Source organism: Lithobates pipiens, unplaced genomic scaffold, assembly GCF_037356315.1.
Source record: "Lithobates pipiens isolate NorthernLeopardFrog02 unplaced genomic scaffold, aLitPip1_a1.2 Scaffold_18, whole genome shotgun sequence".
Lineage (NCBI taxonomy): Eukaryota > Metazoa > Chordata > Amphibia > Anura > Ranidae > Lithobates > Lithobates pipiens.
In genome coordinates, this window is record NW_027507758.1 from 417,899,968 (window position 1) to 417,923,018 (window position 23,051).

Here is a 23,051-nt window from a genome sequence, read left to right on the forward strand (position 1 = left end):
GCACTAAAGCCAGGGGCAAGCCACAAGGCCAGGGCCAGAAAAAGCCCTGGGTCCAAAGCTCTTCTAAACCCAGCACCAAGCCCTCCTTTTGAGGGGGTGAGGGGATGCCCCCACTCTATCGGGTGGGAGGAAGGCTGCTGCACTTTGCGGACATTTGGAGAACAGCAGTTCAGGACTAGTGGGTCACCTCAACTATAACCATCGGTTACAAGCTGGAGTTACGGGGGGTTCCACCTCAGAGGTTTCTAAGATCCTCCAAAAAAAACCTTACTGTTTCAGGCACCACATCATTTAGTGCATCAAGGAGTGCTTGTACAGGTTCCTGTATCCGAAATGGGCGTGGGGTTTTATTTAAACCTGTTTATGGTTCAAAAACCAAACTTGGACACAAGGCCCATTTTGGATCTAATATCCCTGCACCAGTATCTACTAATCCAGTCCTTCCGCTCAGTTGTAGCCTCACTCCAGATGGGAGACTTTCTATCCTCCATCGATATAAAGGATGTGTATTTACACGTACCTATCTTTCAGTCCCATCAGAGGTTCCTACGATTTGCAGTAGAGGAACGTCATTTTCAGTTTGTGGCTCTACCCTTTGGGCTTGCCACAGCTCCCCGGGTGTTCACAAAGGTTCTAGCACCAGTACTGGGTCTTTTAAGGGCTAAAGGGATCTTGGTGCTCGGGTATCTGGATGACATCCTGCTCAGAGATCACTCACTACAGGCTCTAGAACAGAGCATAACCTGTACAGTGCTTGATGTGGCGACCCATGCACTCCGGGACAACTCATGCTCGGCATTCCTATGGGTTGTAAGTTCTGTGGACTTGACCATCTTTTTTCTATATAAATTTATTTATATATAATGTTTCTCATACTATGGGCTGATGAGTCAGTCTACCGACGAAACGCATCAAGCTATTGAGGATGCAATCCCTCACATTTCCATAATTTTTTACAACATTTTTATGAATTCTATTGTATATTATTACTGTACTATTTCTATGAAATTTGTATAAATCTTTTTCCCTGTTATGATAATTAAGTTCTATATCATATTTACACAGATGTCCTGTCTGTACATGTATTGAACACATTCATGTATAACTAATAATAACATTTCTACTCTTACATTGTTTTTGAGCCTGCCTCAATTAAAGTCGCATACTCATTTTGTCTTTTGAATTGTAACCTGTACAGTGCAGTATTTGGAATGCTTAGGCTGGATCATAAATACTGAAAAGTCAGCCTTGAGACCAGCTCAAAGTCTGAAGTATTTAGGTGTGATCCTAGATAAGGTCCAAGCAAGGGTGTCTTTGCCACCCGCAAGGATCTGTGCCCTGAAGGATCAGGTGCACCAGATAAGGGGCACCAGACAACCCTCCATTTGGCTCGGTATGAGTCTTCTAGGAAGGTTGGTGTCCTCCTTCGAGGCAATCCCCTTTGCCCAGTTCCATTCCAGGTCTATACAACAAGACATCTTGTTGGCTTGGATCAGGAGAGGACAAGCCCTGGATTATCCAATGTTCTTATATCCTCCGGCACTCTTAAGCCTAAACTGGTGGTTGCAGGATCAGAACCTGCAAAAGTGAAGATCCTTCCTCCTGGTAACTTTAAGAGTACTGACTACAGATGCCAGTCTCACAGCTCAGGGGAAATGGTCAAGGACAGAACAGATCCTGCCCATCAACATCCTGGAGTTACGAGCAGTACGTCTGGCCCTATGGCCCTGGACAGTGAAGCTTTAGGACTACCCTATCAGGGTTCAGTCCGAAAATGCCGCTGCAGTGGTCTATATAAACCACCAAGGCGGTACCAGGAGTCATTTAGCTCTGAATGAGGCAAACCACATACTAGCCTGGGCAGAGGGACATGTATCGATTCTATCGGCAGTCCATATCCTGGGAGTAGAGAACTGGAAGGCAGATTATCTCAGTCACCAGCCGATCTGCCCTAGGGAATGTTCCAGGAAATTTTCAAGCGTTGGGGATGGCCAGAGGTCGACCTATTGGCATTCAGGTTCAACAACAAGCTACAGCAGTTTGTGTCCCGAACAAGGGATCCTCTGGCAATTGGAGAAGATGCTCTGGTAGTTCTGTGGAACCAGTACTCCCTGGTCTATGCTGTCCCTCTCCTTCCACATTTGTTGCGCAGGATTCGGAGAGAGGGGCTCCAGTCATTCTGGTGGCACCTCGGGACTAGTGGTGTCTATCCTAGTAAATGCTAGAAAATCTGTCACTAGGAAGAGCTATCATAAGGTCTGGAAGACTTATATTTCTTGGTGTGAAGCCAGAAAATGGCATCCTCAGAAATACTTGATTGGGAGAATTCTCTCTTTTCTACATTCAGCTGTGGAAATCAGATTGGCTTTGAGTACAATCAGAGGCCAGATTTCTGCCCTGTCAGTATTCTTCCAAAGGCCGTTGGCTTCCCATTCGCTGGTCCAAACCTTTATGCAGGGGGAAATTCGATTGCTTCCCCCCATTAGGTCACTTATGTGTCTTTGGGAGTTGAACTTGGTGCTGTCTGTGTTACAGAAACAACCAATTGAGCCTATCAAGGAAATCCCTTTAGACTTGCTGTCGCGCAAGCTAGCCTTCCTGCTGGCCATCACATCGGCTAGAAGGGTGCCATTTCTTCTAGCTCTTTTACAAGCGGTGGCCTGGTCTTCTGTCGCCACCTTCTGTTCTTCTCTTCTTCTCTTCTTGAGCTGTTGCCTCGTCGCTGTCTCTGGCCACAATGAAAGGCATGCGGCGACTTATATAGGGACATCGTCGGATGATGTCCCTGCCCATTGGGATGCTGGGACTGTGACATCATAATGAACGGGCACATCATCCGGCGATGTCCCTATATAAGTCGCCACACGCCGCGTGCCTGTCATTGTGGCCAGAGACAACGATGAGGCAACAGCTCAAGAAGAGAAGAAGAGAAGCACAGAAGAGAAGAACAGAAGGCGGCGACAGAAGACCGGGCCACCACTTGTAAAAGAGCTAGAAGAAGATGCGGTGGCCCGGCAACAAGAACCGAAGAGGGGGACAAGACCCTCGAAGAGGGGGACAAGACCCACGAAGTCGGAAGAAGAGGCGGCGGTGAAGAAGAAAGCCGGGCTCCTCCGCTAGTAAAAGAGCTAGCAGAAGATAGCGGAGGAGTCCAGCGAGAAGACCCCCGAAGACAGAAGAAGACCCCCGGAGCTGTGCAATAAACTATTTTAACCCTTGTGTGTTGTGTTTTTTTTACATTTTTTCACAGGTGAATGGGTAGGGGTACATTGTACCCCATACTCATTCACATAGGGTGGGGGGCCCCCTTATTAAAGGGGGGATCACGGATTCCGATAAGCCCCCCACTGCAGACCCCGACAACCAACGGCCAGGGTTGTCGGGAAGAGGCCCTTGTCTTCATCAACATGGGGACAAGGTGCTTTCGGGTGGGGGGGCCGTGCGGCCCCCCTTCCCCGAAGTACCCTCCCATGTTGAGGGCACGCGGCCTGGTACGGCTCAGGAGGGCAGGGGCGCCCGCTCGTCCCCACCCACTTTCCTGACCGGCCGAGTTGCGTGCTCGGATAAGGGTCTGATATGGACCTAGGGGGGACCCCCACGCCGTTTTTTTGGCGTAGTGCTTCCCCTTTAACTCCATACCAGGTGTAGGGGGGAGGCTTCCTTCGCTAGTCCCGGCTACCTGGAGCCGCGTTCAAAACGAACGGACTTTCCTCCGTGTGTGGGGGCGAGTCCGTTCATTTCAAAAGTACGGCGGATAGTCCGGCGGAATAGTACGCCGCAAAAGTACCGTGTGTGGGCAGGTAGCTCATTCGGAAAGTCCGGCGGACAGTCCAGTGGTTTGTCCGCCAGACTAAGTCACTCACTCACAAACTCACTATAAACTAAGACTGAATTGAAGTAGGTGTCAGAAAGTAACTGTAATCAGGTATAAACATTTTTACTATTAGCAACACGTATTTAGACATCCATGTCAGTGGTGCTGTGGTACTACTCAAGGAGACAAACAAGCCACAGAAACAAAACTCTACCAGGAGAACATTTAGACTGCGTTCACACTGCCACACGGAGTGGCTCACAGCAGGGTTCCGATGCGCCCCTGTTGATCGTTTCAGGTCCGATTTCAGTCTGAATTTTTGGCTGAATTAGGACCTGAAATGGACCAGAAGATGCACAAGACTCCTGTGCAATTCACACCGGAGCCTCCCTGGAGATATGTAAACTGGCTCCATTGAGAGCTGGGCACAATCTCCTGACATGTAATTTGGATGTGGGGAAACCCTTAATCCAATTCGCAATAGTGTGAACCAAGCCTGAAACTTGAAAAAAAATTGCTTATTCGTTTCAGCTTGTCTGGGCATTGCAACTAACAAAGCACCAAACAGAAGTTGTCACTTAAATAAAACTTTTGGAAAAAGTTGTATCCATCATCTGCAACAAAACAGTATATTAAGAAGAGGGTGTGCAGGGGAAAATGCTTTTGCGAAAAGACATGTTGCATACAAAATCAAAGTTCAAATGTATAAATGTCCACATGAAAAATACATGTCATTTTTCTGAATAATTGATTCATTAATTCATGCATTTAGATTCATGTCATTATGGTATACTTACCATAGATTTTGCAGACTGAATCTGGCAGATGATTTAGATGGTTACTGTGACAATCCAGAACTTTGAGGTTCTGCAGCTGGTTCAGTGTTGATGGAAGACATTCCAAACTGTTGTTTTCAATGTACAGCTCTTTCAGATTCTACATTCAACAAGAAGAGCAACTGGTCATTTTCACAGTCAGTAATATAGTTGGTATTATACCAAAGAAATTTGCGCTGAACAAAAAACACAAATAGCAGCAACACCACGTGATATATGCACCAATAACACATAAAAATCCAAAAAAGTTGCGCTCAAGAAAATAATAAATAAAATGAATAACCTAAAAATGAATCAATTCATAATTTGAACAATGAATGGTTGAATAAATGATAAATCCTATACACAAAAAGTACCAATTCCATTAAAAATGCCCAACAAAAAAAAATTGATTTGATAGGTAGTGAATAAATAAATAACTATATTACTATAACGAATAAGTGAAAATTAATTCTTAGATTTGTTCATAGAAAAAATGAAGGCCACTATTTTATGCAAATTTTAAGTGCTGTGTGTTTATACGCTGCAGCGTTTTTTACTTTTAAATACAAATACCCTATGGGTTTTACCTATAACCGCTCCATTTTTCCTTCTTTTGAGCAAACAATATCTACTCTTCGCAATTGCCTTTGGTTCCAGTGGAGAGCCGATTGAGTAAACATGAGAGACCTTTATAGAGGATTTGCTGATTGGATCGATTTCGGCGATTGGATCGTGTGGGGAGATCTCTCGGAAGAAAAGGCCCCGGCCGGGTTATGGCCATATGCTTTTGAAGTTTTTACAGCTGGTAAGTGTGTACTGTAAGTCACTTTGCTGTGGAAAACATTTTAGTTGTCACTTGATTTCTTCACGGACTGTGGACTGTTTCATATTTTTATTTTTTTGCTCTTATCTATTATTTTTTGCTCTTATCTATTTTGTATATTAATTTTCCTTTTTTTTATTTTTATGTATATTTTTATATGAATTTTTTTCTATGAACACATCTATGAATTCATTTTCACTAATTTGTTATAGTAATAGTTATTTATTTATTCACTACCCATCAAATCAATTATTATTTTTTGGTATTTTTAATGGAATTGGTACTTTTTGTGTATAGGATTTATCATTTATTCATCCATTCATTGTTCAAATTATGCATTGATTCGTTTTTAGGTTATTTATTTTATTTATTATTTTCTTGAGCACAACTTTTTGGGATTTTTAAGTAATATAGTTGGAGCTATATGAGGAATTGTTTCATAAAGTGTCCAAGTCAATGCTTACCGCTACTAAGAAAACCAGATACTCTGCTAAAAAAGGATCATACAAATAGAAAAAAACTATGCTGAGAAAACTATAAAGATTGGCATTGCTAGTCTCCTCCTGAAAATATTTTGGCAGTGGTTTCAATACCCCAGAGCACGTATGACAGTGAGGTTGATTTACAAAAATTGGAGAGTGCAAAATTTAGGTGCAGCGCTGCATAGAAACAAATCAGTTTCCATTTTTTTTTTTGTCAAAGTTTAACTACTTCAATACTGGGCACTTTTGCCCCCTTCCTTCCCAGACCATTTTTCAGCTTTTAGCGCTGAACTGCTACACTGTACCCACATTAAATTTTAATAATTTTGTTCGCACAAATAGAGATTTCTTTTGGTGGTATTTATTCACGACTCAGTTTTTCATTTTTTGCGATATAAGCGAAAAAAGAGCGGAAATTTGGAAAAAATATTTTCCTGGTGCCTCCATGGCAGCATACCTGTGACAAGCTCCGCCTTGGCTCCTCCCTCAGGACTAGTGAATATTATAAAAGAAAAGGTTAGTACAGCCCCTCCATTCTCCTTTTTTTCCTCATACCTCATGGCAGTGAATCCTGGTCGGCGTCCTTACCTTCTGCATTCGGCAGCGTCCGTCCGGGTTCAAGCCTCTCCCGGACGCAGTTCCTTCTCTTGGGCAGCTAAACGCGCTTATAAGGTTGGAAGTCCCTTCTGTAGGATCTTTTGGGACAAGCAGTTTGTCTCTTAAGTAAGAGCTTTACCTGCAGTATGGGCATTCAGGCTCCAGTCTATGGCAGCAGAGGTGGCAGCTTTGCTCTGTCCCTGAGACTTGTTGTTCCCCTCCTGTCTCATCTGTCCTTTCTCTCTCTCTCTTTTGCGCTCTGTTCCCCTGGTCCCCATCGTTTTAGGAGACCCCCTTCCCTTCCCACGTGCGTTTGTTATCCTCAGACTCACTAGGGGCCGCGCGCGGCGAGTCTGTGTCATTTTATAATAGATCAACGTTCCCGCCGTCGTCTGCGCATGCGCCGGCGGGTCGTATGTTTCGACGGCCAGTCTCGACGTTCGGCGCATGCGCGGTAGCGTCGGAGGATTCGACGGCCATTTTTACTGAGGGCGAATGGTTCTTTTTGCCCTCAGAGTGTCAGGGGAGGAGCTCAAGCGTGACATCACTTCCCCTCCTCCTATTTATTTCCCCAGCAGCACAAGTGAAATGCCTGTGGTCAACAAGAGAATTACACTCTAGAGTTCCAGGCTATACCCACCCCTGTTAAGGTAAGGCATGTCTTAATGCATTTGTCTTCTTATACATGTGAGCATGCGAATATATATATATGTATAGCTCTGATGGAACAACTCGTTCATTAAAAGTGTATTAATTTATTAATTGATTTATTAATTTATTAAATTATTTAAAAATTTCTCTTTTCATCGGAGCCTCCTAAAAAAAAAAAAAAAAAAAAAAAAAAAATTTGGATGTTTAAAAAAAAAAAAAAAACACAGCACACAGTAACAGTGGGGGGAAGTCGTTACTTATGTAGGCAAATTTCCTTTTTTCCGTGAATCAGCGCACGACCGGTTGACGCCTTTTCCTCTGACTCTTTCCTAGCCGTTACCTCTGCTTAGCCGCCTAACATGAGCCTTTCGCCGCCCGCTCAAGATCCTACTCTACTCCCAAGGTAAGGACCTACGCCCAGGTAAGTTTTAAAAAAAAAAAAAAAAGAGTGCACTAAGGACGATACTTTTTGTATTTCAGTCCTGTACGCCAGAAGACGTCTAAGAAGACCTCAAGGCGATATGAAGATGACGATGATGATTCCTGTCACAGCAGGGACAGGTCGCCCAGACATGGGCATTACAGAAGTGGCAGGAAAGCTTCAGCCAAGAGGCGCCGTCATTCGCGCTCCCCGAGACCTAGACCTAATAAATGTCAGGCCTGCGGAGGCACCCCACTTCCGGACAAACTAATTTGTCGAGATTGCCTTAGAGACTATGCAGCAGACAGAGAGTCTGAGGGCCTACAGGTGGCAGATCTCCTTAAAAAGGCAGTAAAAGACTCCCTTGCGGAATTGGTTGCTACAAGGCCAACGCAACAACCGGCATCCCCTCCTCAGGAACAGATGGCCGAGGCCTCCATTCCCGTTCCATCCACGAGTGGAAGTGGTCGTCCGTTCCCTCCCTCCTCCTCTAAGCATCAGGACGAAATGGCCATTTCAGAGGATTCTTCAGATGACACAGATGCCTCTGGCTTTGCCTTCGCCATGGTCCAGCCCTATGTGCAGGCTGTTAAACAAGCAATCGGTTGGGAGGATTCCAACACGGAGGTCAGGAAGTCCAAATCATACTTCCCCTTCCTTAAGCGCCAGATCTCCTTCTTCCCTCTTATGGAGGAAATCAGGGAAGTGATCGAGGAAGAATGGGGGAGGACAGACAAAAGACTTTCCATCAATCGATTGGGAAAATTATACCCTTTCTCCGAGGCAGATTCCAAAATGCTGGACGGCCCTCCGGTGGTAGATGCCGCAGTGGTAAGGCTGGCCAAGAATGTCACTTTGCCCCTAGATGATTCAACCTCCTTCAAGGACCCTCTGGACAGGAGGATGGACCTCGACCTTAAGAAGGCCTATCAGATGGCAGGATATGCCTGTAAACCTGCAATAGCTCTGACATCAGTGTCCAACGCATTACGCGTCTGGACAGATAATATAGAGTCGGCAATCCAACAAGATGTCCCTAAAGAAGATATAATCAGGGCATTGGATGAGCTGAAGCTCTCAGCCGACTTCATTGGGGAGGCCGCGATCGATTCGATTCGTTGCTCCGCAAGGGCAATGCTTCACACAGTAATGGCCAAAAGGGCACTGTGGCTAAAACCATGGGCAGCGGACGTTGCCTCGAAGCAAAATTGGTGCAAGATACCTTTTGACGGTAAAGCCTTGTTCGGGGAAAAACTTGACAAAGCCATCTCTCGGGTCACTGGCGGAAAGTCAGGCCTACTTCCTCAAGACAGGCGCTCCAGACGTTTCAGATCATCTGCACCAAGGTTCCAATTTTCCAAAAATAGGGACTACCGACAATCCAGACAAGGGAAAGGCTTCAGGCAAAACTGGAAAAGCACACAGTCTACATTTCTCAAGTCCAGGAGGCAGAGGCCAGTACCTACCCCACAGGATCCATCAAAATCCTTTTGACGCCAGGCCAGCCCAAGTGATCCCTGTGGGGGCCAGGTTGAAACAGTTCTCAAAGATCTGGGAACAAAAATGCAGGGATCCTTGGGTTGTTGCAACAGTCAAACACGGTCATTTCTGGTCCTTCCTAAACAAACCCCCCAAAGACTTTTTTTCTCCGACAAGGGTATCAAGATCTCCTCAAAAAGCGGAAGCTCTGAAGCAATTTCTTCTTTCCCTACAGGAACAACGAGCAGTAGTTCCAGTGCCTCCATCCGAGAGATTTTTAGGTTTCTATTCCACCCTGTTTCTAGTCCCCAAAAGAAACGGAGGGTGGAGACCCGTGATAGACCTAAAGAGGCTAAATCGCTATATCTTTCTGGAAAAGTTCAAGATGGAGTCTCTTCAGACGATTATTCGCGTAGTCCAACCAGGGGATTGGATGTTGTCAATAGACCTGCAAGACGCTTACTTACACATACCCATACTCCCTACGTTCCAGAAATACCTGAGATTCGCGGTGGGGCAAGTGCATCTCCAATTTCGGAGCCTTCCATTTGGCCTCTGCACGTCACCCAGAGTCTTTACAAAAACCCTGATCGCCATCATAGCACCTCTGAGAGAATTGGGGCTCCGGGTCTACTCCTGGCGAAGGACCCAACCCAGTTATTAGAACACAGGAATATCCTGTTAACAACACTAGTGGATTTTGGATGGAAGATAAACTACGAGAAAAGTCTTCTCTCTCCGACTCAAGAGATGGTCTATCTGGGAGCCCTGTTCAAATACAATGAACGGAGCGGTGTCTCTCCCACCTCAGAAGGTATCTTCCATTGTCCAACAGATGAAGAAGGTGAGCTCGAGATCCTACCTGACAGCCTCAAATTGTTTGAGCCTGATAGGTCGGATGTCATCATGCATCCCTATGGTCCCCTGGGCCCACTGGCATTTGAGACATTTTCAGCTGGAGTTCTTAAGAATGTGGAACAAACGATATCTATCCCAACCCATACACCTGACGACCCGGATGCTCAGGAGTCTACATTGGTGGATGAAGAGACAGTCGCTTCTGAAGTCTCGCCCGCTAGGGCATGTCGACTGGATCATAATTACTACCGATGCCAGCGCAGCTGGTTGGGGAGCACATTCCAACAAGACCTCCGTACAAGGAAGATGGTCCTTCAATGCAGCCGGCATGGTGTCCAATGTCCTGGAGCTCAGAGCGGCCTATCTTGCACTGCTAGCCCTGGAGTTCGAGATTTCGGGCAAACCAGTTCTCCTCAGGATGGACAACAGGGCCGCGGTATCTTATGTGCACCGTCAAGGGGGAACGCGCAGCAGATCTCTCCTGAACGAGGTGGAGCCCATATTCCTCTGGGCCGAAAGGAATCTGAAGGACCTGAGGGCAGTCTATCTGCCCGACCATCTCAACTCAAGGGCAGACGGCCTTTCCCGCAGGTTCGCAGACACCAACGAGTGGTCCTTACACCCGGAAATCTTCAACTGGATAATGATCCAGTGGGGGCCCCTCGAGCTAGACCTCTTTGCGACAGCATCCAACACCAAACTTCTAAGGTTTATCTCGAGATTTCCGCACCCCCAGGCGGAGGCAACAGATGCCCTATCAGCCCCTTGGGCATGCGATCGGGCCTACGCTTTTCCTCCACGGCCCCTCATGCCGAGGTTCCTGTCAAGACTCGTGAGGGAGACATCGACGGTGATAGCCGTTCTACCATACTGGCCAAGAAGGCCTTGGTTCCCTACGGCAATGGATCTGAGCACCAGTCCTCCAGTCAAGGTTCCAATAGTACCCCTCCTCCTGTCGCAAGGATGTCACACCCACCCAGATCCCCGCAGGCTGGACCTTCACATCTGGCAACTGAAAGGAAAAGGTTCCAATCCCTGGGGTGCTCCGACAAAGTGATCGCAACCCTGCTCAAAGCGAGAAAACCATCCACGAACAACATATATGATAAAGTATGGAACAAGTTCAGGACCTTCATGCTTGATAGAAACTGTGATCCAGGTTCCCCTTCGTCATCTCAAATTCTTGAGTTCTTGCAGGCAGGCCTGGACCTAGGGCTTGCATTAGGTACATTGAAGGTACAGGTGTCAGCGATCTCGGCAGCAACCAGTAGAAGATGGGCGGAGGATCCATTGTTAATCCAATTCTTTAAGGCCGTCAGGAAGATCAGACCACCAACCAAACAATCTTTTCCCACTTGGGACCTTACGGTCATCCTGGAGTCCTTAGCCAATCCACCCTTTGCCCCTTCGAACTCAATATCACTCTGGAATCTAACTTTAAAATTAGCCTTTCTGATAGCCATAACCTCCGGCAGACGGGTGTCAGAGCTCCAAGCTTTGGGAGCAGATCATGATCACATTATATTTTACCCAGATAGAGTGGAACTCAGAGCAGTACGAGGGTTCATTCCCAAGGTCGCTTCATCCTTGAGCATGTAAGAACCCTGGGCACTCCCAACATTTTCTGAACAGGACCCTGTTGCTCTTCATGAATTAGACATCGCCTCCACTCTGAAATGCTATCTGCAAGCCACAGCTTCATTCCGGGCTTCCATCAGACTGTTCATAATTCCCTGGGGAAAATACAAAGGAAAGGAGGCATCAGCTAGAACGATCGCCTCATGGATCGTCAAACTCATCCACAAGGTGTACAGGACAAAGGGACTAGAGACCCCTTTGGCGGTCAGGGCGCACTCCACAAGAGCGGTTTCTGCCTCTTGGGCGGCAAGAGCGAATGTGTCGATCGAAACTATTTGTCGGGCAGCGACCTGGTCGTCCCAACACACATTCCTGAAACATTACAGGGTGGACCCAGGAGCTCTCTCCTCAGTGGAATTTGGCAGACAGGCAGTCACTTCGGCCTTCGCCCCTTCTAAATAATAAATTCTTTAAATAAAACTCTAAGCATTATCCCACCCGTCTCAGCTAGTTATTTGTCACAGGTATGCTGCCATGGAGGCACCAGGAAAACAGAAAATTGTACCATACTTACCGTAATTTTCTTTTCCTGGTGCCTATCCATGGCAGCATACATTCCCACCCTCGGTATTCTATATTAACGAGAATGCAGGGGCTGTACTAACCTTTTCTTTTATAATATTCACTAGTCCTGAGGGAGGAGCCAAGGCGGAGCTTGTCACAGGTATGCTGCCATGGATAGGCACCAGGAAAAGAAAATTACGGTAAGTATGGTACAATTTTCTGTTTTCTTCTTTCTACTTTAAAAGAAATCCAATAACATCGAATTTTGTCATAAATTTAAGCCAAAATGTATTCTGCTACATGTTTTTGGTAAAAAAAATTCCATTGAGTGTATAAAAATTGGTTTGTGTGATCACGGATGCAAATTATCATGTACAGAAGTACGCAGGTGATCACGGACATATGTGTGCAGATAATCATTGGGACATGTGATTTTAGTGGGACATATGTGGGGGACATGTGTTTTTATTATTTGGGGACATGTGTTTTGGGGACATTGTGTGGGGACATGTGTGTTTACACTGTGTGGTGAAGTGTGTTTAAAAAACAGCACATACTCACTGATCACCAGCTGGCTGCAGCAATCTGCTCTCTTCTCCTCACCGACAACTTCCGTGTGAGGAGAGCCGATTGCCTAACAACCGTCTCTGTGTTTACATCACATGACGGCTGTGATTGGACATGGCCGTCATGTGATCAGGAGGTCCAATCACAGAGCCCTTCTGCCGATCGGAGATGTGCCGTGTCCGGGTGACACGAGCGCATTGGGATTGTGCCGCTGTGCAGGCACACGCGTGCGCAATCCCCCTCCTTCTGAGGGATGTTGTCCACTTACCCTCCCCCTGTACTGTACCCTTCTGCTCCCTGTATTGTGCACACTTACCCTCCCCCTGTACTGTACCCTCCTACCCCCTGTACTGTGCCCACTTACCCTTCCCCTGTGCTCTGCCCTCCTGCCCCCTGTACTGTGCCCACTTACCCTTCCCTGGGCTGTACCCTCCTCCCCCTGTACTGCGCCCACTTACCCTCCACTCGTATTGTACCCTCCTGCCCCGGTACTGTGCCCACTTACCCTCCCCCTGTGCTGTGTCCTCATCCCCCTGTACTGTGCCCACTTACCCCCGTGCTGTGACCACTCACCCTCCCCCTGCACTGTACCCTCCTGCCCCCTGTATTGTTCCCCCTTACCCTCCCCCTGTGCTGTACCCTCCTGCCCCCTGTACTGTGCCCGCTTACCCTCCCCCTGTACTGTACACTCCTACCCCCTGTGCTGTGTCCACTCACCATCCCCTGTACTGTACCCTCCTGCCCCCTGTATTGTGCCCACTTACCCTCCCCCTGTGCTGTGCCCTGCTGCCCCCTGTACTGTGCCCCCTTACCCTCCTCCCTGTGCTGTGCGTTCCTGCTCCCCCTGTACTGTACCCACTTACCCTCCTCCCTGTGCTGTGCCTTCCTGCTCCCCCTGTACTGTGCCCACTTACCATCCTCCTGTACTGTACCCTCCTGCCCCTGTACTGTGCCCACTACCCTCCCCCTGTGCTGTGCCCTCCTGCCCCCTATTCTGTGCCCACTTACCCTCCTCCTTGTGCTGTGCCCTCCTGCTCCACCCGTACTGTACCCTCCTGCCCCCGTACTGTGCCCACTTACCCCCCCTGTTCTGTGCCCTTTTGCTCCCCCTGTACTGCACCCTCCTGCCCCCTGTACTGTGCCCACTTACCCTCCAACTGTGCTGTGCCCTCCTCCCCCTGTATTGTACTTTCCTGCCCCATGTACTGTGCCCACTTACCCTCCCCTGTGCTGTGCCCTCCTGCCCGCTGTACTGTGCCCACTTACCCTCCCCCCGTGCTGTGCCTTCCTGTTCCCCCTGTACTGTACCCTCCTGCCCCCTGTACTGTGCCCACTTACCATCCCCCCTGTGCTGTACCCTCCTGCTCCCTGTACTGTGCCCACTTACCACCACCCTGTTCTGTGCCCTCCTGCTCCTTCCTTTACTATACCCTCCTGCCCCCTGTACTGTACCCACTTACGCTTCCCCTGTGCTGTGTCCAATTATTCTCCTTATACAGTTAATTTTTATCGCTTGAATTATTTTTCCCATTATGGTTGTGAGTGGGGCCTCGTGCCTAAGTTTTGACCTCACAAAGCCTAGAGCCGCCTCTGTGTGTGTGTGTGTGTGTATATATATATATATAAATGTTAAAATGTCTTTCAGGCTATCTATTTCCTCCCCAGATCATTAATAAATACAGTTTAATACAAGAAGTTGGTTTGAAGTTTTCCTTTAAATCTTTCAGTTATCTCACAAAACATCAAATGTGTTCACTCTTTTGCTGTGTAGATGTGTTTATCTTAAGCTTGCCATACACTAGTAGAATTTCATTTGGAAATATGAATGTGTTTTTCACATTCAAATTGGACATATTGTAATACGTATGTTATAAGCAGAAAATCAACCTGTTTAATATGTCTGAAATTCCAGTCAAGTAGCAGGTCTGGATGAAATTTTAAGTGCTTTCAACGGAATTTAGTTGACTCAATTATGGCAAGATTGAATGCCAGATTTTATGAAATTAAAAAAAATATAATACAAACATGACCTCACCGTGAGCATGCATATGTTGTCTGGTAAATTTGTAAGTTGAGTGCCACGATCCTGTCCTATATACAGTTTCTCCAAAGATTCCAACCGGAAGATCTCCTCTGGAAAAGCAGGAAACCTGTTCCCAGTAATTCCCAAGTGCGTCAGGTTTTGTAGTGATTTTATTTGTGGTGTAATCTAAATTAAGAACATTTATTTTTACAAAGTTTGAAACTATGCAACTTCAATTTCAATACACATACAGATTCACACTTTGAAAAGGTCTGTTTTATAAAACCAACACAAGTCAAATATTTCTTTTAAAATGATGGATAGAGTAACTTTTAATAGCTTTTAAAATGTACTTTTACTTTTTCCTGTGAAATAAAGATCGTAAATCAAAGAAAAAGGGGGCATTGGGATAGGAGGACAAATATAATAATGAAAACTTCACAGATGTACTGGTCTAGTTCTAGAAGTTCAAAGAAGATTCCTTCATCTACACAAATAACATGGATGGAGGAATACCCTGCTCCACCTGGACATTGCATTCTGACCAAGATATGCCCGGTCCCAGCTATCCCCTGCTGACCAAAATATGCCCAGTTCCTGCTGATATGGCCAAAATTTTAATCAATGCATGGCCAACTTAAGTTTTCCTTGCTTTACGTAAAAAAGTTTTTCCGTATCCACATTGGAGAGGTTTCTTATTGCTTCCCTGTGAAGGGGACGCAGATGGAAATTACCACCTAACAGATGTCCTGGCCCTTCCCCACTATATACAAAAAAGTTTTAGTCTGAGTTGGACTATAAACTTATATCTATTAGAACTGGCGGAAAATAGATTAAAAGCATATTAAAGACAGTTTATGTGCATACATTTTCTCCTTTAGGTCTTTAGTATTTTATAGCAGTAACATGTTATAGATCATGTTCATATTGTAGATCACTTAAGTACAATATAACAAAGACCAAACATTTTTTGTTCTTGCCTAAAGGGTCATAACTTTTTTGGACCCCAACGTATTCCTCAACAAAATATGCTTAAATAAAAACAGTTTTTAACAAAAAATATTTATAGATCCAATACCCAGGAGCACACCATACACGTAATAAAACAAGAAAAAGGGAATAGAAAGGGGGAAGAAATTAACAACTTTAAAACTAAGGTATCAAGTCTTGCATTTTAGGAGATACAGGAAAAGCTAAAAAACAGAAGCACCACCCAAAATTCAAGGGACTTCTCCCTCCTTGTAATAAGGTTTTAGAAGGTATCACATTGTTGACTGTGATTCTGTTTATTACAGCAGAATAAGATAAAGTGTTTCAGGGACCTACATCTAAAGAAGAAACAACTGCACTCTGTACTCGATCAAAATTCTTTTATTCAGAACATCCCACAGTGTTGACAGAAAGCTGGTAGATGCATTTGACACACTCTGTGTGTTTAATCATTACACAGAAAGAGCAGCATAGATTTCCTTATAAAGCCCCACCTAGTTGCATAGCATGTTATGTGATACACGTAGAAACCAAGGAAACAGAAAAACCTATAGCAACGCACACACATATAAATATGTATTGCATTGCATATAGATCAATGTAAAGTAGAACAATCGTATATAGTGAAAAGATATTTTTAAAAATGTGTACATATATTAGTAAATAGAGATAAATAGAGATTAACATACTCAAGAACATACACCATAAAATCATTGTAATCACTATATTGGATTAAAACAAATCTGTGTAACCTATCATATACCATCCTACATCTCCTTATTCATATTATACAGGATTTATATAGTGCCAACAGTTTGCGCAGCGCTTTACAATATAAAAGTGATACAATACAGTTACAATACAATAAAATACAATAGGGTTAAGAGGGCCCTGCTCAGAAGCGTTTATAATCTAATAGGGTGGAGCAAGTGGTACAAAAGGTTGTAACTGTGGGGGATGAGTTGATGAAAGTGATAAAAGATTAGTTGGAGGCATGATAGGCTTCCCTGAAGAGGTGAGTTTTCAGGGATAGCCTAAAGGCAGCCAGAGTAGGATATAGCCGGACAGATTGAGGTAGCGAGTTCTAGAGCATGGGAGAGCAAATTAGTAAATTTTCTTCATATATTTTGGCCAAAATTTATACTGCTACATATCTTTAGTAAAAATTAGAGGTCGGCCGATATGGGTTTTTCTCTGGTCGATGCCAATATTTAGAGTTTGCAGTGGCCAATGGCTGACATATGATGCCGATTGATTTTTTTTTCTTTTTTTTTTCCCTCCATCTCATAAAATCTAACAGTTAGGCCCCTTTCACACTGGGGTGTTTTTCAGGCGCTTTTAGGCTAAAAATAGCTCCTGTAAAGTGCCTGCAAAATGGCTTCCCTGCAGTCTCAAGGTGAAAGCCGCTAGCAGCCGAATAGCGCCACTAAAATGACGGTAAAGTGCCGCTAAAACTAGCAGCATTTTACCATCAATGCCTGCCCGTTCCAGTGTGTAAGCAGCCTTCAGTAATAAGTGATACAGAAAATTTCTTACATATGGACATTAAATAAAACAAACCTCCGATCAGTTCACTTGTATGTATAATTTAGATAAAAAAACTATATCTTAAATATTAAATACACAAAAACAGCTAATCAAAACTTTTGGAAGAAAAAAAATGGCTTAACTTTACTGTTTTTGTTTTTTTAATTCATTAGTGTATTTTTTCCAAAAAAATTGCGTTTCAAAGACCGCTGCGCAAATACCGTGTGACATAAAATATTGCAACAACCGCTATTTTATTCCATAGGGTCTCTGCTAAAAAATATATATATATCTATATCATTTTGGGGGGTTCTAAGTGATTTTCTAGCAGAAAATATTGGATTTTTACTTGTAAGGAACAAGTGTCAGAAAATATTTAGTTTTTAAATGGTTAAACTGAGAACTCCTACACAGCAGTTCAGTTCATTGATAAGTATAAACATTGTATCTCTTTATCTTCTTTTCTCAGACTTGCCAGACTGCCCAGATAGGAGACAAGTCACTCTACGGAAGACTTCAGGCAACTTGCATTGCCTTCTATTACAGAAGTCATTTGCAAGTCACACTGAAGTTATAATCAGCCTTTTTTATCAGCACAATCAGCCCATGCCGATAAATGAAAAAACTTCAAATATCTACCGATATATAGGTCGACCTCTAATAAAAAATAACCCAAATCAGTGTATATTATTTGGTCTTTGTGAAAGTTATAGAGTCCACAAGCTATGGTGTCAATCTCTGATAATCGATAACACCTCATGCACTGACAGCCTATCTCATTTCTTGAGACCCTAACAAGCCAGGAAAGTACAAATACCCCCCAAATTACCCTTTTTTGAAAAGTAGACATTCTAAAGTATTTAGTTAGAGGCATGGTGAGTTTTTTGAAGTTGTAATTTTTTTCCACAATTCTTTGCAATATCAAGATTTTTTTTTCTTTTCTTTTTTCCCTCACAAAATTCTTATATTAGCAGGCTATTTCTCACACACAGCATATGCATAGCACAAATTACACCCCAAAACACATTCTACTATTCCTCCTGAGTATGGCAATACCACATGTGTGAGACTTTTACACAGCGTGGCCACATACAGAGGCCCAACATGCAGGGAGCGCCATTAGGCGTTCTTGGAGCATAAATTACACATATCATTTCTTGACCAACTCTTGCACTTTCGAAGGCCCTGGAGAACCAGGACAAGGGAAACACCCCAAAAATGGCCCCATTTTGGAAAGAAAACACCCCAATGTATAATCTATGAGGCATAATGAGTCTTTTGAACATGTCCTTTTTTTCTTACAAGTTTTTGGAAAATGTGTAAAGAAAATGAAAACGCATTTTTCTTTACACAATGTTGTCCATTTACACAATGTTTCTAACACATAGCATGTGCGTACCAAAAATTACACCCCAAAATAGATTCTCCTACTCCTCCTGAGTACGGTGATATCACATATGTGAGACTTTTCCACAGCGTGGCCACATAGAGAGGCCCAACATGCAGGGAGCACCGTCAGATGTTCTAGGGGCATACGTTTCAAATTTAATTTGACTACCTATTACACTTTTGTGAGGCACTGTAGTGGCATGGATGAGAACTGATGTGGCATGAATGAGCATGAATGGGGATGAATGAGCCATGGATGGGGATGGCTGAGTATGTATGGGATGACTGAGCATGAATGAATATGGCTGAGTATGGCCGGGTATGGCTGAGTATGGATAGGTACGGCTGAGTATGGCTGGGTACAACTGAGTACGGCTGGGTACAACTGAGTATGGCTGAGTACAGCTGAGTACAGCTGGGTATGGCTAAGGATGGCTGAGTATGGCTGGGTATGGCTGAGTATGGCTGGGTACAGCTGAGTATGGCTGGGTACGGCTGAGTATGGCTGTGCACAGCTAATTATGGATGGGAGTAGATAGGATGGTTGAGCATGGATTTATGGATGAGTATTTCTGAGGATGGATGGATGGCTGGGTATCTAGGGAAGTGGCCTTCTGTTCCAGTAGGCTGTGAGCCCATGACTGTGGCTCACCCTGTAGTAAAGAGATGACAAATCCAACCTTGGTGGTTTCCAGGAAGAAGGTGTGGGGCTGTAGGGCAAAGTATAAATCACAGGCCGTGCAGAAAGCCCTGAATTTGCTGCGGTCACCGGAGAACCTTTCAGGAGTAGGCGTTCGGGGCTCTGTTGGTAACATCACTACTGTAGGTGCAGCAGAGCTTCCAGCAGAAGATGAGGGATCAGCACCGGGGTAGCAGAGAGGGCTGATAAAGTCTGTACACATTCCTCTAGCCGAACATAACCTTCCTGCAAGTTTTTGACGGCTTCTGTGAGGCCGGCTAGATGTTGGCACAGGTTCTCCATGGGAGAGGTTCCTCGCTCAGGCCGACATGGCTGTCTTTTACTGTCACGTACCTGGTGGGTAGAGCCTGGTTATGCCTTTCTTGCACCTCTGACTCTGGGCCCCTGGTAGTGTATACAGGTAGCGCAGGAGTGCAGAGTCGCACGAGTGACGGTTAAACGTGCTTGTTGGGTTGCTGATCCAGTAGTTCACCAGATAGCAGTGGGTCTTTGTGGGCAGGAACATGTTGTTACTTAGCCGAAAAGCAGGTCCGAAAGGTAGCTGGACAGGTGCTAGCAACTTGGTAGCTCTGGAGGGGCTGGAACTTAAGCAGAGTCAGACAAGCCAGGTCATACACAAAACGATCATATCAAGTACAGGTGCGGAGGCAGGAGAATGGTCAAATGTAGGTGGAAAACAGGAGCAGTCAGAAACAAGCCAGGTCAATACTTTAAGAGCAAATACAGGTAACAGGAAACAGGATACTCACAGAACGCTGTAAACAAGACAGCACTGGTCCTGGGAGCTGATCCAGCTTAAATAACCCATTTGCCAACCTAATCTGTCACAGAATGCATTGCGCACATTTGCGCATGCGCATATGCGTCCATACATGCGCTTGCACATTAGCATGCGCTAACGCTCCTCTTCTTCCAGGCATTCAGGGAACAGGGATTCTTCTGCGGCTATTATTCTGTCTTCTGACAGAGCCTTTCTGACAGACAATTATAAGAAGCATGTTAGTGGATAGAGAGTGAGAATATGACTTTAAATAAATTAAATAGCAAAGGGTGGTCTGATTGCCGTCTTACCAAAGTGGAGCAGAGTTCTTGTTGTATCCTCATACACAGGGGTCAAGTCCTGGGGAAAAAAGTGTGGGAACTCCCACCCAAGATCCACTCCCCCACCAAAAAAAAAAAAAAAAAAATGATATGCTCATATGCACGAACACTTCAAAAGTGGTATTTTTCATCCAATTTTCGTATTGTGTGTATGAAGCTTAACTGTTAGTACATAAAAAAAAATCCTCAATAAAAAGAAATACAGTAATTCTCTGAATAATCAGCATTCATTCAATTGTGCTTCCATGCAAATGTGAACATCATGTTCTGATCTTTATTGGAGAATTTTATTTTGTATATAGAGTGTTTATGTGGTGAGTTTACACTTTTCATTGAACAGAGTTTGGATAACACAGGGTTAAACGGAAAGGTCATAAATTGACTGCACATTATCTGGACAGAATGCTTGGGGAGATAGTGATGTGTTCCTGCTTAGGAGATGTATGTTAGCTTGGGGGCTGCAAACTCTGCAGGGCTCCAACACACACTCACTGCTATTCCAACCCTTCACATATTTCCACATAAACTTCCCTCCTGGCATTAAACTTTGCCAGGTATTGTGCTCAGCTTACCACCCTAAACTGATGTTCCTCCCTCAGCTCACCTCTCTCCCTGCATGTCCTGTGAGCAGAATAGCTGTTGTCCTCCTCTGGGTTCTCTCATCGTATGGCACTGAAGATAGAGGAGGGGGGATTCAGCAGGACACACAGAGCAATTATGCAGGAGACTCGTGGGGGGAGGGGGAGGATGAGGAGACAGAAAATCAGGAGGGGCCAGAGGGGAGGAGCGTATCATAAGAGGTCTGACTAAATACAATCTCTTAGCAGCAGGGACCTGATCTACTCATCAGCTAGCTGTGATTGACAGGTCGATTGAAGAGGAAGCTGTCATGGGGCCCCCTACTGGCAATGCCTGAATGGCCAGTCCACCCCTGGTGTGCGCCACTTACTATTGTGAGCTGTGTCGGCGGCTGCTGGTGTAGCACCTGCCACACAGCTTGCATACTCGCATAAGTCTTGCAGGACATGGCTGCTAACAGGAACTGAGTTCCTGTTGTGGAAAAAGTGCATGAACTTCGTTCCCATGCGTTCCCGCAGGACTTGAGCCCTGCTCATACAGCTTTAGTTATTCTGCTTTGGTTAAACTGCAGGGGTGAAACTGCGTAACACTTGTGAGAGAGACACTCAGGAAAGAGACATGATGTCTGCACCTATCCCCAGTATGCGCCTTCCCAAGGGCCACTTAAAATTTTTATGGGAGATTGAGTAAGCAAGCATTTATCAAATGGTCAAATTAGGATCTGATTTGAGACACTTGGGAGAGGAGATTGACAATACCAGAACAAGCAGCAAAAATCAACCAGCGCTAATAAACAAATCCTAAACACAAATTGCAGCTGAAATACTGAGGGTCAAATTACCAAATCCCAGAACGATTCATTATAAAAAGCAGTACAGCGCAAATACTAAAACTAAAACAATAAAAAACTAAAATATAAAAATAGAACACAAGAGGCAGTCCATTCTCTTTAAACAAGAAGAAAACGATGATTTAAGCAAAAAAGCCCCAAGATATCCAGTGAGTAAGGTGGTCTATACATCAGATATAGTGACTTGAGTAATACCCTCCACCACCGATAGAAATGGCCGCTGACCTCAGGAGATGGACCCCTGAGTAAATCAGACAGGTCAAATATAGCGTTCCCTTTCAGGGGATAAATGAGCGGACCGGACCTCAATCCTGGTGTCACTTGTAAAGCTTGCCGTATCTCTAGTATAGTATCATTAATCTCCTCCAAATATGGTACATGTAATAAGAATAACAAAATCTAGTGCTCTCTGATTATAAAACAATATTTATTTTAAAAGATAAAAGAGTGCACTCACATACATTGCACTGTACCCCAGTGCTAGGAAACAAGCAGTTCTGAAGCGGAGTATTCCACAAGGATCAGCGTGTAAGGACACGGGTGACGTCACAATCACAGTCACATGGTTTCCATACACGCTACGTCCCAAGGGGCAGGAATTCATCAGCAGCGACATCGTGACGTAGGCCACCCGCTTTATACACACAGTCAGCTGATCGCTATAGTCAATCCACACGGCTATGCGGCTATCACCATGACACCAATCAAGCCAAAAATGCGGAAGCATATATAACGATAGCAGTAAGATAATAGAATAGGAGAAAAAAACGCAATTATGTCCGTAAAGGGAATTTCCCACAGAGTAACTAGTATACCTACTACGACCCGATATGCCCACAATGAGTTATTAAAAAAACCTAATAAAACGAAAACATCATAATAGAACAAAGATCTATATGTCACCCTGCATCCCAGGTGATCCAAGTGGTATACTCATAAGTAAATAACCAGACAGTAGATACTGTACATGAAATTTGCATTCACAAAACAATAATAATATATCACATAAAAATGAATATGAAAGAAATTAATGATCAAGGAATATTAATAATCAAAAATAATACTAGTCACAAATGATCAAAAAAACAAAAAACAAAATAAAAATAATAATAATAAAAAAAAATGAAATAAAAATTAAAATGAAAATAGAAATAAAAATAAAAATAAAAATAAAATCAAAATCAAAATAAAGATAAAAATGAATATAAAAAAAAATGAAAAAATGAATCACCAATCAGAT

The 23,051-nt window shown here is 44.4% G+C and overlaps 1 protein-coding gene across 1 annotated transcript in view; it reads right to left on the reverse strand.

Annotated features, from left to right (window-relative positions):
* Positions 1 to 23,051, reverse strand: part of LRRIQ4 (leucine rich repeats and IQ motif containing 4) — a 54,033-nt gene that overhangs the window by 12,619 nt on the left and 18,363 nt on the right. The window contains exons 3-4 of the mRNA XM_077488010.1: positions 14,688 to 14,861; positions 4,612 to 4,750 (exon numbers count right to left, since the gene is read on the reverse strand). Coding sequence (XP_077344136.1) covers positions 4,612 to 4,750; positions 14,688 to 14,861 — 313 coding nt within the window. The remainder of the gene's footprint in view (positions 1 to 4,611; positions 4,751 to 14,687; positions 14,862 to 23,051) is intronic.